This window comes from Pleuronectes platessa, chromosome 13 (assembly GCF_947347685.1).
Source record: "Pleuronectes platessa chromosome 13, fPlePla1.1, whole genome shotgun sequence".
NCBI lineage: Eukaryota > Metazoa > Chordata > Actinopteri > Pleuronectiformes > Pleuronectidae > Pleuronectes > Pleuronectes platessa.
The window spans coordinates 9,958,608-9,973,196 of record NC_070638.1 but is presented as its reverse complement, the minus strand read 5'-3'; the positions used below and the strand labels follow the sequence as shown (position 1 = coordinate 9,973,196).

General features: G+C 43.3%; 1 protein-coding gene and 1 long non-coding RNA gene across 4 annotated transcripts in view; one reads left to right on the top strand and one right to left on the bottom strand.

Annotated features, from left to right (window-relative positions):
• cdh2 (cadherin 2, type 1, N-cadherin (neuronal)) overlaps nt 1-6,011 on the bottom strand; it is a 60,022-nt gene extending 54,011 nt beyond the window's left edge. The window contains exons 1-2 of the mRNA XM_053437115.1: nt 5,743-6,011; nt 3,924-4,032 (exon numbers count right to left, since the gene is read on the bottom strand). Coding sequence (XP_053293090.1) covers nt 3,924-4,032; nt 5,743-5,802 — 169 coding nt within the window. The 5' untranslated portion in view covers nt 5,803-6,011. The remainder of the gene's footprint in view (nt 1-3,923; nt 4,033-5,742) is intronic.
• An 821-nt stretch (nt 6,012-6,832) lies between these two features.
• Nucleotides 6,833-14,589, top strand: part of LOC128453997 (uncharacterized) — a 90,757-nt gene continuing 83,000 nt past the window's right edge. For all 3 annotated transcript variants that reach the window (XR_008341578.1, XR_008341576.1, XR_008341577.1), the window contains exon 1: nt 6,833-7,109. This is a non-coding gene — a long non-coding RNA (uncharacterized LOC128453997). The remainder of the gene's footprint in view (nt 7,110-14,589) is intronic.

Here is a 14,589-nt window from a genome sequence, read left to right as displayed (position 1 = left end):
AACACAGAGATCTCCACAGCAGACGCTCCTATTCTGACACTGTGGGCTTCCGCAAATACAATTTTTCAACCTATTTCCGAGAGTTACCGCTGAGTATATCAATAAACCAAAGACTTATATACAACTGTACTTCTGTTCCAGAGATAATCCCTCACAGTCTGTGGTTCGTCCCACAAAAGCCATAATGCTTATTTACCGTCAATTATGTTCAGGGAAGAAAATTAGGAAGCAACTGACTCTGCAGACTATCTAAGAATCTGGGTTTGTGAAATTTGGCTTCTCCAAAGTGCATGATTAACGATTCTGTGGGTCAGAAGAACATGCGGTATGGGTGCTATGCATCTGTGGCCTCCCCGGTGAGGGGTCAGGACCTGTTTGGCTGGTGTCCCATTCATCTACACCTCACAAGGAAAACCCCCACTGGTCTCGTTTCAAATTTGAGAGCAGGAAAAGAGGTTGAGTATGCTTCTGAGCACTTGGCCTGGTTTACAGGAGAGGGTCGAGCAGGGTCACGTCTCACCAAACATTGGGGCCCCTTAAACACATATGAGTGGCCCCAGCTGGACCCAGGGTCTATCAGAATCCTAACAGAGCGCAGAGAACCCGAGCAGCAAAAAAATGGGTTCGGTCGCAAGCAAAGTTTTGGATTTCAAGAACATGTTTTTCTTGTCCAGGGGGAGAAATTTGGTTTGTTTAAAATGTTTGTCTTAAGGAAGCACAGGAAGGAGAAGTAATTATACCTAATGGTAGATTAACAGAGAAGTCTAAAGATTTAGCCTCAATGAGCTTTTGAGTTCCTGTTCAATCGCATTATTAATCTGGTCAACTGTAAATCCCCCCCCACCCCAAACGCTTCTATGGAGCCAACGCACTAGACCCTCTTGACACACTCGCATTCAGAGCACTTGAGCCAAGGCTAAAGCAGACTATAAACATGCTTCTCTTTCATCAGCAGAGCTCGCGTAATTGTTGGCAGAAGTAAAACACAGGGATGACGGGTGGAAGAAAGTAAAAATGAAAGCACAATAGATGGTTAGGGGGAGGGACAGAAGAACAGCAGCATAAGAGGGTGTATTAAGACCAATTAGGCTTTTGGGCTTTTCATTAACCCAGTTTTTAGGGAGGGAAACCTCTGCTGAATAATGCTCTGACTGACTCACTTTGCAACCCTGCTTTAAAGGCCTCATCTGGAGGAAAAGAGCTGCACAATGTGTGTCAGCTCTCCAAAGCCACCAGAATTCTATTAGACACCCAGGGGCCAACCACCCGCAGCGGCAGCCCACCTGAAATTAAATGCAATTTAGTAAAACAAGGGACTCTATCAGGCAACTAAGATAAGAGGAAACGCGGTACACATATTTAAAGTATGCTTTCATCTGCGCAAAGGTCTGATAATAAATAACAACGTGTGGCTGTTCCACCTCAATCTGTATCAGGCCAGAGTAAATATCGCAACCTTAAAAGCAAGGTCATATGGTCCCCAGAGGACAGACAGTGTAACCCTATTTTCCTGATGCGGTTTAGCATCTGCAAACAATAAGTGTAACCTCCCTTCAATGGATCATTGGAGAGGAGTTCTCATCGAGCTATAATTGCCCTTCCTCGCTTTTCTCTGAGCTGCTCCGCCAAGCAACATGGAAGAAATGCATCTGAACAAATCCATTGTAAATCAACAGGGCATTACTTGGCCAGCCAACAGTTAAAAGTCCCCCCCCCCCAACCCAACCCCCCCCCCCCCCCGGGAATGTGATTAAATCTCAAATCAAATGACTCTGTTAACAGTTAACTGGCCACAGTTGGCGCCATCTAATCCACAGGATGTCTTTAAATTAGCGCATACAATGTCAGCTGTTTGCATGTAAACTGTCACCATTTCCAGGTTTTGCAGGCCCCAGGATGTGTATTCTCACAATCAATAGCCAGGAAGAGACAGCAATTAGATGGGACAAAGATATGTAACAGCTCACCCCTGCTGCATCTCATGCACATCAGGGGTCAAAAGCAATATAATATGAGCCAGGGAATCTTATTACGCACACCTTACACAATCTAGTGATATCATCACCCTAAAAATCTGGCAGATCTTATTTCAAATAAACTACACCAACAGACAACGGTCAACACACACCAATGATTTGAGGGAGAAGTTATAGCCTTTCAGCTTCAGTTACATGGTTATTTATAACATGGCAAAGCAGAAGTGCTCTGTTCTGACATGGTGAGACTTTCAGGTATGTCTAATAAAAGATTTATGTAATGGCTTAAATTGACAATTTAAGGGAACAATTGAGTGAGTTAATGAAAAAGAGTATTAGCCGGCTACATGCAGCTACAGTCAAAGACAATATTCTTTACGGGCACAGTGAAAGCAAAGTTGAAAAACTTAGACAACACTCTCCACAATGTGGGGGCTTTGTCTTTCAAAACATGCCACAGGAGCTTTTCATTAGAGAATGCAGTTTCATTAACATCATCCCACACTGCAGAGCCCTGCTGCATTACAATGACACAGGAGTGCCCCTCACTGTCAAGGAAATCTCCACAGAGCAACAGCTCACCAGGGGGGGAGGGGAAGGCAGAGAAAAGAAGAGACAGGGGGTAGTGCAGAGAAGAGGAGGGGGGGGCAAACAAAAGGGAACCTGATTACCCCCGGTCACGGCTCATCCACAAGCCAACAGAGGGAAATCCATCACCTGCAGGATCAAACGGAAACTTGTGCACAAGGTAAAGCCCAGTGAAAGCTGTACCCACCCATCTAAGCACTCTCTTCCCTTTCTCCTCTCCTCTCTCGCCATTGCTACCTCCCCCCCCACTCTGCTTCTCTGACTCACACCAACGACAGGGTGTAAGTTTTAGGCACTCACTGTGAAATCCAACACAAGTGAGAATGTTTTCAGGTCCAAACGACCTAAAGGCTCTAACCTCTCTAATGGCACGATGGTGATATATTCCGGTTTTTATTGCCTTGTGTAGGCACAGCATACCATTCCAGGGTAGCTGAATCCTCCTTTGGCCAAGATTCAGTTCCGAAGAGGCTGTGTTGGTCATGGCTGCTGCAATGTCAAGGACTACTGCAAAAGATCATTATTTTTCACTTTCCTGTTAGCACTAGGTTATAGAGTATGTTAGAAAAAGACACCTGGTACAGTCCGGTTTCTGACAACAAACCTTTTCAAAGATACTAAAATGGCTGTTATTACTGCCACTGACTGGGCTTTGCCTTGTAACACAGAAACTGGGCATAGATGACTCAAGCAGGAACTTCAAGAGTTTTTTCAAGTAATGGGCCAGATATGTACTGTGACAAGACAAATGCATAATCATGGCGTATGGTACAGGAGATTATCCAATGCATCAGCACTGGGCATGGAATGTTTAATAGCTTTGTTATTTGCTTGATTTAAGTTGTGTCCTTATTCAAATCTGCTTCAACTGATTTTAATTAATTGCAACTAGAAATTTTCCCTCGGCAATCAACAGAGCTTTTACACTTTTAATTGATAAACTCAGCAATGAACAATTATCTCGACAAAAGGCAAATTAGCAAAACAAAAACAGTTTTGCTACAATGTAAGATTGAGCATTTTTTTTGGTTTCAGAACGATCTGTCTACGTTTGTGACTGCTCTGAAAGGAAAGAGGGGAAAAAGCAGCATGTAAGCAAAATGGGAAGGAGCTAAATAAATCTGAACCACATTTGAGCTTTACAAGGCAAACTACATGACTTGCTATGCCACACAACTACACCGGAGCTAATTGTTTAAATATGTCAGGCTTGTTCAGTTCCTCCCTCGAATGTAGCACATGCAGGCGAGCGCACACGCAACCGATGCACATGCCGACACACACTCAGGCAGTCAATCAAACGCAGACGCAACAGAAATCCACCGCGCAGCAGCAGCACGGGAAATATTCCACACTCACCGTTGAAAAGGGGCTGTCCTTTCTCTGCGATATCTGGCACCACAACCTTGTATACATCTTCAGAGAAGCCTGGCCTGCATGGCGTGGTGCCCCTGCACTCCGCTGCAATCTGTGACGGGGGGGGGAGAGGGAGAGAAGGGGGGGGGGGGGGATGTTCAACAATGAGTCATAAATCAACCTTAAAAAATGCACTCTGTTGCCTCCAAAAAACCTCTTGGTCACGTTCTTAAGTCCTCGCAGTCGCACAAAAGCATCTGTTGTTTTTATAGCGGGGACTGCAATTAGGATAATGAGGCCAAAAGGGTTAAGCATTAGCCAAAAAGCATGGCTAGGCAAGAACAAGCCCCATTTGTGCCCCCGGAGGGGCCCAGGCACAGGGCTGGGTTCTAACCAACGTTCACCGTCGGCCCCTCTGATCAACACACCACTCCGGACAAACACTCCACTTTGAAGGGCAGGAACGAGGGAATAAAAAGTAAATGCTAACGATCCACTGTTGCGGGAATAAACACCTATGTGTGAATGTCTGAGTAAACTAGAAATGCTGACATCTGAAGAAACTGCGAGGCCATGACTGCTATCCATATAAAGCTTTGTATTTTTAAAAGGGGGAAACTCTTAACTGCTTCAGTTGTTCACACAAAAGATTTATAGAATAAAGGGGATGTGGTAGAGAGAGAGAGAGAAAAAAGATGATCTGTAAATGACTGGGGCTTGTGTTTCCTTAAAACATGAATCTAACCAGGAAGAGAAAAAAACATCACAGTGAGAAATCACAGATGGAGCATGACTGAAGCATAACTCTGATGTCCACGAATATCCAAATATACTCCATCACATTGATTCGGCTCCGAGGAACAGACGCCACCAGCCCCGGCTCCTTTACATGCACTGCTCTCCGAAGAATGTAAAAGCAGAGGAGAGGAGCCCCTGCTGAAAAAGAGCATTGTGGGTAGCCGTGCCACTTGCCTTTCTTAATCATGGACATTTAAATGGGAAAAATGCTGTGAGGGGAAGAGAAGAAGCAGGGCTTAAGAGGAGGGGGAGCTGGGGCTCTTCTTGCACGTTACAACAATAGCACCACGATGCACAGTGGAATCACGTCTGTTTTTTAGCGTTTAAAACAAAAGGTTTTCAATAAACACCAGAAAACTGGGTTATCTGCTCCTCTGTGTAGCTTGGAGGGGGGGGCTCAGTTCGGACAGTGGCCCCCACAGTCATGACAAATAAATTGTCCACAGCACATTGCATCCTCTAATCGTCAGAGTTGGACAACAATCATTATCCCGTCGCTGCTAGCTTGAATGTACTTATATAACCCGCGCCACCATACTAATTCACAGCATGTTATACTTTTCATTGTTGCTCATACATGACGTGATTTCAACCCGGAGAGGGAATTAACCAGGGGGCGCAGGGACACGCTGCAGCAATCTACATAAATATTAAACTAAAGACATCCTGCTCACACCGCGGGCCGCACTTCAATAGCGATAGCGAATTCGTTAAACTCAAATAATTTGCGTATAGATCGTGCGTCGTTTTTGTGTTGTTTTTTGATATACCAACGCAGCATCTCGTGGGCGTTGGATTTAAAAACATGGGGACTGTTAGCTAGTCGCACAGGACCTACTTTCTGATCCGAGCGGTCCTCCAACCGCACAAAGCGGCGTCTTATTAACGGAACGCACGCAGTGTAAAGTGGCCGTCGGGGAGGCTGCGGCCGCTCCGCCGGGCTCGCACCTCAAATAAACCCCCAGCACCGGAACTGTCCGGTGGAACTCCGCCGTGCGAAGCACCGCTCGGGTGGTAGCGTTACCTGCAGTCCGGCTAAGAACGCCAGCACAAGCAGCCCGCTGCCCTCGTGTCGTGGGTACATCGGTGCGGCCGTCTCTGCTAATTCCCCACTTCGAAATCCGTGTGGCTTCTCGAAAAAAAGGGGGAAAAGGAAGAATATCCTCGCGGCTCGGGAAGCGTCCCTGTGCGACAAAAGGCAGGAGCGGCGGCAGCGGCGGTGGTGACGGTGGCAGCCTCCTCCTCGGTGAGTCTACCCAGCTCCAGTCAGCAGCAGTGAGGGAGAGCAGAGCGGTGCCTGGTACTGAGGCTGCTGCTCCCTCCCATCCAGTCCCACACGAAAACAGCCAGAGCACCGCTCCGCAGCCGACACACCGCCCGTCTCACTGTCTCTCCCTACCGGCCGCACGGGCAACTTCACCCAACAGGCGCGTTCCCCCCCGTGATAACCAGCATCCCACATAGATCATGATGTTATAATATTCACACACCATCCTTATGCTCATCACTCACAGTGCGGGGGGGATGGAGAGTGGCAGGTATACACATCCTTATATCTACGTGTGTGTGTGTGTGTTTATATATTACTGTGTTTATATATAAACAGTAATGGGTGGTTGTATGGATATATACATATGATCTTATTCCATTTGGGAAGTTATTATTGAATGACAGAACATATGTAGGGAAATATTTAGAATGAAACTTTAACGCATTGAATTAATGTTATAATATATATAATGACAGTGTGAATATGTGAAATAAATCTGATTATTTGGGTTGAATTTATCAATCTGTGGAATTATCAAATAGAGTGAATAATTAAACATATATGTAAAGACAGAATATATAGAAACGAATCTGAACATATGGATTGGATGTTTGAATATGTATAATGAAACTTGAATATATGGAACCAAAATTGAATATATATATATATATTCAATCTTCAGTTCTCGTCACTCTAAAATAACTGTAATATGCAAAGATAGATAGATGATAGATAGATTACTGATGTACTACTGATCAAAAGTATATAATAACCATACAATGGAATTAAATCATGACTCCTGTATAAACAGTAACTATCTTCCCAGTCAAAATGAAATGGTGTTACTTCCTCACTCTGGAGGAACATGTCTTATCAGCTCCGGTTACAACTATGCCCCACAGTAGTTTTCAACATTCTAAGGTCAGTTTGTTTGAGGTCATCGTTTATTTGCTCACTGTCTGGTTTCACTTACTCATGCACATTACATTTAAATGAGACGGACAGAAACACAAAGAAAGACAAATGATCAAAACAGGCATTCCCATCAGCCATTTGATTATCTTACAATATGGATCTCGTCATAATTTTCAATGTGGGTTATTTACAACTGCTGGAAAACTGTAAGTAATTTAGTGTAATATTTTAAAGTTCATTTTGAAGTTGTGACTTCTCCGAGCTTTTGTTTTTCCCCCATTTTAATTCCCGGATTATTAACTCCAGACTCCACTGAGACAAATGCTGATCGAATGTCACGGCGTCAAGTAATTTAAGATTCAGCCAGTTGTCTCTCGACCTGCTTGAAGAGCTCAGACTCTATTGATCATTGGCTTGGAGATTCTGATCACATTGCCCTCAGATAATTGCTGTTTACCGCCTGTTTGATCCTTAGGATTATTATTTGTCAATGCTTTGGTGCTAAATCTGTGTGAGTGTCCCCCCCCCCCCCCCCTTACAGTCATCATCATTACCTTTTAAGCTCACTGTTTCAGAAAGGGATGGATCACTGTGGAGTTTTGAATTCTGTATTCCATTCAGTCATCTTCACTAAAGCCCAGAGATTGTAAATATAGCTTTTTTTGTGTTCCATTAAAATATGTAATGAATTATTCCCTTACATTATCTTCTCATGTGATACAGGCTGATGAAGGTTAAATTACCTCGGTTGGGCTGCTGACACCTAATTAACTATCAAGGGATGGCTCTATGGAATAGATTGTAACTGTGATAAAGAGATATTTCACTCTGGCAGATGAAAAAAAAAAAAAAAAAACTTATTCCATCTCCAAATAATAAACAGGGGCTGACTTTTGGTTCACCTCCTCCTGGGCAATCTGTTGTTTTTCAAGTTATTGGCGTTTTGAGGTGCAGGCAAGTATGTGATGGGAGCAGTGCTGCTCCCCTCCTACTACAAATCAAACCATCCGCCCCTGAGAGTGTGTTGTAATCCTAAACAAACAGTAAGCACTTTCACATCCCACTTACAGTCGACGTGCACACACACAAGATGGGAGGGCTGAATAGCACTCGCTTCTCGCAAGAAGTGACTCATGTCACTTCACACTCTTGTCATTGATTACCACGCCTGATCATCCATGTTTGAAAATAATTACACTTTCTCTTTGATGGATATTAAAGCAAACAAAAGAGGGAAAAAAGGAAGTGCAACAAAACTAAGATAAGCCCATTAAAACATCTCTGGTGATCATGGTTCCCCATCAACACCCAGTTACTAAGAAACGTGGCAAAATCATGTTTTGGACGAGAGGCAGTCGGATTCAAAGTGCGTTTCTTTAGTTTGTTGTGGCAGGATATGGCACGAGATCAAACTGAATGACCTGCTGATAATTGATATCAGATTCTGTGCAAATTATTTAATATATGTAATCTAATCTAAATTAGAGTGGGATCAAAATTCTCCATCTCTTTGATTAATGCAGAGGCGGTTATCTTTCATCAGTACTCGTCCAGGCAGGGGAGAGGAGGAGCCGTCAGAGGGAATCCAATTTGGACTTAGTGCATTCAATCAAACAATATCAGGTTGCATGATTCATAAGACCAATCTGATCCACCGAGAACTCTGCGTGCAGCATATACCTGAATTTGGCATGGTCTAAAATGTGGAATCAGAGGAGGGATTTACCATCAAGGGCGCCCTGCTGTCTGTGGTTAATGTATTCTCAGGGCTGCACTGTCTGTGTAGACAGATAACGTTGTTTTGCAGGCGAGTGTGTGAGGCTGCCGTGTGATGCATGTCGGTTGCGGTGCTGACACTGCAGTTGACTCTCATAAGTGCAGGTGTGCGAGGGCTCTTGGCCTGGGCAAGCCCCCCCGATTCCACACCTTTAACTCGGCACAATTGGATGCGGCGGGGGGGAGCATTGCAGCGCGGTGGCCTTGATGGCACTGGAAGAAAAATGGACGAGGTCAGCAGCACTTTCACATCCGCGGCACTTCTTCATGCTGACTTTGTGTTGACACAGGAATATCATACAGTTCCGCCCTCCGCTCCCATATATTGTAATGCAGAGCTCAGTCATTTCTGCACCAAGCCAACCACGCAGGACGATATTCCGTGACTCACACACACACAGCCCTTCTTTCTGTTGAAGCTATAGTCTCTTCCTTTTATGTAAATTGATATAGATTGGGTTTTTTTTTTACGCCACAGAGCCTCAACATTCAATTATATAGGGAGAGCATTTTCTCTTCTGCTATAAACACACATATGTTGACCCATCTCAACAGTTGGCTAATTAGCCTGTCATTGACAATCCCTTGCATGTCAAAGGCTGCTTTGGAACAAATTAGTCATTGGAAAGGAGCAACCTAGTCCTCAAAGCCATTATCAATTCCAATCAAGCTTCATTGTGATGCATTCAATAAAGGATCTCTGAGGACCACAGTAGTGCTCTGATTATGCTCTACTGGTGCCAAATCGGCTCATTCAGTCTTTTATATCATCCGAACAATGGAGCCAAATAGAGTTGTGCATGTATTAAGGTGCAAATACACACGTGTGATGTGCATCTATATGCTTGAAGTCGTTGGTGGCTTTCACAGGTATTTTAAAGCGAGGTGACGAAATGCCATCTTCCATAAATATAATGCACGGCATGTAAGAGACGTAAAAGTAAAGAAGATGTGTAACCTTAAAGGAGATCTGATTATATTGTATAGTATGCAGATAGACAAACAGTGAAAAACACATTCGAGAACCCTTTTGGTGCCCTCCCCTTGTCAACAAATAAAGGCAAAATGCTCTTTGCAAGCTCTGGCTGCAGCTCTGGCAATGTCTCCTGCGTGGCAGGGCTCATACAAGTGTGTTTCTGCACCAATTTAGGGTTTGGAGTCGGGGCCACATCTGCCTGCTGTGTGCTGGTGTGGCACACTAACAGTGATTGATTGCCTGATTAAGGCAAATTGTGTTGAACTCCAGAACAAGCCAAGGAGAGAAGAAAGCATCTTTAGTCCTTGATGCAATAAAAGTGTGGCTATTGATTTGCGATGGCAAACGTGTGCAAGAAGGCAGTTGTCTGAATTATTTATTGATCACTTGGTGTCCTGTAAAAAACAACCCGCAATCAAAAGGTGTCCGTCGGTTTAAAACTTTATAACTAAGTATTAAAACATTACAGAATTTGTCTGGAGCAAAGCAGCATTTTGTGGCTTATTTGATTGGACCGAGTATCCAGCTACCATCTAACAGGACTAAGTGTAGGTTATGGCTCTGTGAGGCTGTTCTTAGCGGTGCCTTAAGCTAAATGCTAACATGCTAATATGCTCACAGTGACAATGTTAAACAGTTAGATGGCAAGATGGATGAAATCACAGCTGCCCAAAAGTGAAGCCACAGCCTCTCGATCGCCCCCCTGTGGCCGGCTGCATTATAGGTCATAAAGCCTGTATCCTCCATGTTATGGGATGGGACATTGACCTAACTACAAAGTCAGGGTGAAACATCATGATTGGTTGGGCGTGTTTTATCGGCAGGACATCCACAGCACAGCTCCAACCCCTAATAGCTAATGCATAGACCCCAGCTCCAAATGGAGTCTTCAGTGCAGAATGACAGTGTTATATTTTGGCTTAATTTCTGAATAGTGGGAAGAAGCAGAGATGCATCTCTTATCCTTGTCCATTGTTCATCTGTACAACACGATTGAATTGCTTGTTCGCATGCTAACATTTGGTAATTACTATAAAACATAAAGTTGGTTGATAAATTGTCATGAGGAATGCACATATTTGATCATAATGTACAAGAGTCATACAAATTCTGAACTAAGGATGGCCCTACGTCGAAGGTCAGGGCCTATCAACTGATGAACACTTTATTTTGAGGGAGACATGAACAATCCATTTGGTGGTTGTTGAGATATTTCCCTCTGCACCACAGTGGCAAAACCCACAATAAATAAAGCCGAGCCACGAGTTAAAATACTTAGCATACAAATTGCTATGACTGTGACGGCACAATGAGAGAAGGGAAGTGAACAAGTTTCTGCTCCTCTCTCCGGCACCGAATGAGAAAATAATAAATGGCTGTGGTGCTGTTATCTGAGCTTTCAAGGCAGACGTGAAAAGTTTTGTTTTAATAAAATGCTTTATCTTCATGATAGGTCCGCCAATGAAGTGCGCACACAGACACACACAAACTCTCACTGTCGCTTTGACTTACAGGTAAACCTACACCAATTTCAAGTTATTGTTAATATCTTTCTTCGTATTACTTGCACATGTTTTCAATCAGTCCACAGCCATATTCCACAAGACATCAAACAAGTACAGAAAAACAGTCTCAGACAGAATGGCTCATGGAAAGTGGCCTATCGCGTTTTTTTTCTTCAAGCCTTCCCTTGATGTTATCTTCATCAGGAGCAAAGTCGCCCAAATCATCATCACAGCTGTCACTGCGTTATATTTCCACTGTGATATTTAAAAATGCAAGAGTACAAGCCTATGGAGCTCTTTTAGACCTCAGCACCTCTTTGGTGCCTGCAGTATTTGCAGCTGAAAATTTATTTTCCCTTATCACCATTGATCTGCAAGAAGACAAGGTCTCTGGTCGTGACAGTCTGGCCTGTCTGATTTAGGAGCAGACCAACAAGCCTGTCTGAGCACAGGAGCCAGGGATGGATTTATGAAGGCTGCAGCGGCTGCTGATCCACCCCTGCGTCTGCCTCTGTCTCAAACCGGGCTTTCTTATCTAGAGCTTAATTTCGGGGAAGCCAGGGAACAAGACACTTTTTTTTTAATCACAGAGGTAATGAGATCGGAGGTTACTCCAAAAAAATGCTAGATTTTTCGGGGGTTATCTTAATGTTTTTGGCTGGGAGAGTTCAATTTTCACATTTATTAGATTGCTTTCATGCAAATGGAAGAGAGGCCTGATTACAAAAAAATGTGTTAGCCTAATAATTACTGTGGGTTTAAGATGGTGGCAAATAGCTTCTCTGTCAGATTGCATAAAAAGGTAATGCGTGATCGTTGTAAAGGTTTAAAAACTTAATGGAAAGTTATTATATGGTTATATGATTAAAAAAGCAAAAGCATAAAAAAAACTAAACATGGAATATATCATGGTGGTGTATAGCCAATTGATCAAACACATATGTTATATTAAAAATGGCAAACCTCCTAATAACTAAATTAAGGACATTATCTCTTTTAGAGTCGACAGCATTGTTGATTTGACACAAGATACTGTGTTTTAATGAGATTAAAATATGATCCTAATTCATGCTAATTGCCTTGGTACCTACTCCAATACACATGCCTGCGGGTATTAGTATCTGTTTTCTTCCCTGTTAATGTGAACAGGATTATTATATAGTGCATAATGGTGGCTCCACAGCTCATTAGCAGTCAGCAGGTTATCAAAAGCTTAAGATGTTTTTCTTTCATTAAGTCAAAAATTGATGCGTCTTTTTTCCCATCCAAATCAGATAAACCACCTGAATAGCAACAATAAATGCTGCATTTAAAGTTTACTGTTGCTGCATTGCAACATTACACTTCCCACTGTTAACCTGCCTTTTGTTTTCACTAATACAATCCTGCCATCTTTACAATAATCATTGAAATTGAGAAAAAATAGGAATTATTTGAAAGCGGAATAGTATAGACCACGCTGTAGAGGATTTATACATAAGGGCATGGCTAAGGGCATTTGCGGCCGAAGCAGCAGATGTTAGTAGCAGGTTGCTCAGAGCGAAGGGTGCCTCATTTGGCTCGCTCAGGAGGTGATCATGAGACATATTGCATTTACTTTCGCCCTCCACACAGACACATGACTGCACTCTTCACCCGCTGAGGAATTCTGCAAGATTAACATCACAGGTTCGGTACACTCGAAAAAAAAGATATTTAGGCTATTATTTAACAAATACACTGTGAACAGTATTATAAATTCCTGTTTAAACCTGGTTTAACTCACGGCTTTATTAGTATCATTGCATAAAACTCTCTTCGTTGTTTCATTATATGTTTGACTGACAAATATGCATGACATGAAGTGTTGTGTTGCAATCCTTCCTTAAACCTACTTGCAATTAAATGTAACAATTCCTCATTAAAATTTATAAGAACAACTAGACTTAGGTCAGACAAGAAGAATTTCCCAATTTTATTCAAGGGAATGGAACACTTCATTTTTGTCGCCTTTTTTAATTGTGTCATATATCTGCCTTACCCATGGCTTATTCCATGTATGATGAACTAAAATCCCAATGCTGGATGCTAAGCCAGTTGACTATTTTTCTGTCCACTGTTTGCATTGGTCACTCACTCTTAATGCATCACAATTATTCTTTGCCATTTGCTGCTTAACGTGAATACATCTTTAAGACGTGAACTCACCTAGATTTGCACCTACAATGGTGGTAAAGACAACTCCCATAATCCCACGCTGCTTCTCGACATCATCAAACAAGCTCTTTGGTTATTGCTTTAATTCAGAGACCCTTTTTGCTCATTTAAAAATAAGTTAATTTCCTCGAAGATTGAACGTCACAAAACGTCTGAAGTCTGGAACAGTTTTCAGTAATGTCATCACCCGATGTTTGTTTATGAGAACTGTAATATCAAACGCTCCTCATAGCCCAGCAGAGCTTTATTTGGTTTAAGTGAAGCGGGGTGATGCATCAATGTGACTCACACAATCCAATTTTCTGCAGCATGCACCACACAACACTTTCAGAACCTCCCATGAATTGTGAGTGAAGCTGTATTCAGATATGTCATCTTTCATATCAGGTTTTGCACAGTCGAACATGAAGAGCAGTCTCACGTGTGTCACTATGGAAGAGATTCTACATTTACTCTTTGGTATTTTCACAAAAAGTCTCTCAGGATCCTTTTTTTTTTTTGTCGAAGTCTGTGCTTTTTGAGAGGCTCAATTCTTCTCTCACCTTTCTCGGTGTCTAATTGGCTTTCATTGATTTACTCCTCCATGATGCTGGCTTGGCCAACTCTCTGCTGACCCTGCAAAAAAATATCTGCCCGGCTGTCTAGCAGGCACTGTTCCGACTGCACACACGCACAACCACACACACACACACACACACAGACACACACACACACGCACCCAGCACTCCCAATGCAAGTGCTGAGTGATTGTGTCAGTGAGCTGGAAGTGCGTCAACCTGCCGCTCCTGTGGCCCTCACAGCAGAACCATAGATTAGTGTCGCACTGGAAAAACAAAAGGCACTGGGGGTGGGTGTTTGGACCCACTGCTCAGGGACTGAAGTGCGGTTATAGAGGGGAAAAAGGCGAGAGGGGGCCAACTGGCGGTCGTCAAGAGGCCGGGGACACAGCCACTCATCTGCGCCTGAGCAGCCATGTGTCACCTTGGGCTCTCTGGAGGAGGTGTCCGGACACAAACCTGCTGGGCCAGACGGCGTGTGAAGAAGGAAGAGGAAGGATGAAAGCAGGAGAGGAAGCGGGAGCTATAGCTATCCAGCTTTCCATATGCGACATCTGTGCCTCGGTTGGACGAGAGGGAGAGCTCACCAATAACTTTGAGGGGAGAGTGTAAATTAAAAAAGAAAAGAAGAACAAGAAGAGGAAGAACACCCTCCCCCGTTCAATTCTCCGTGCAG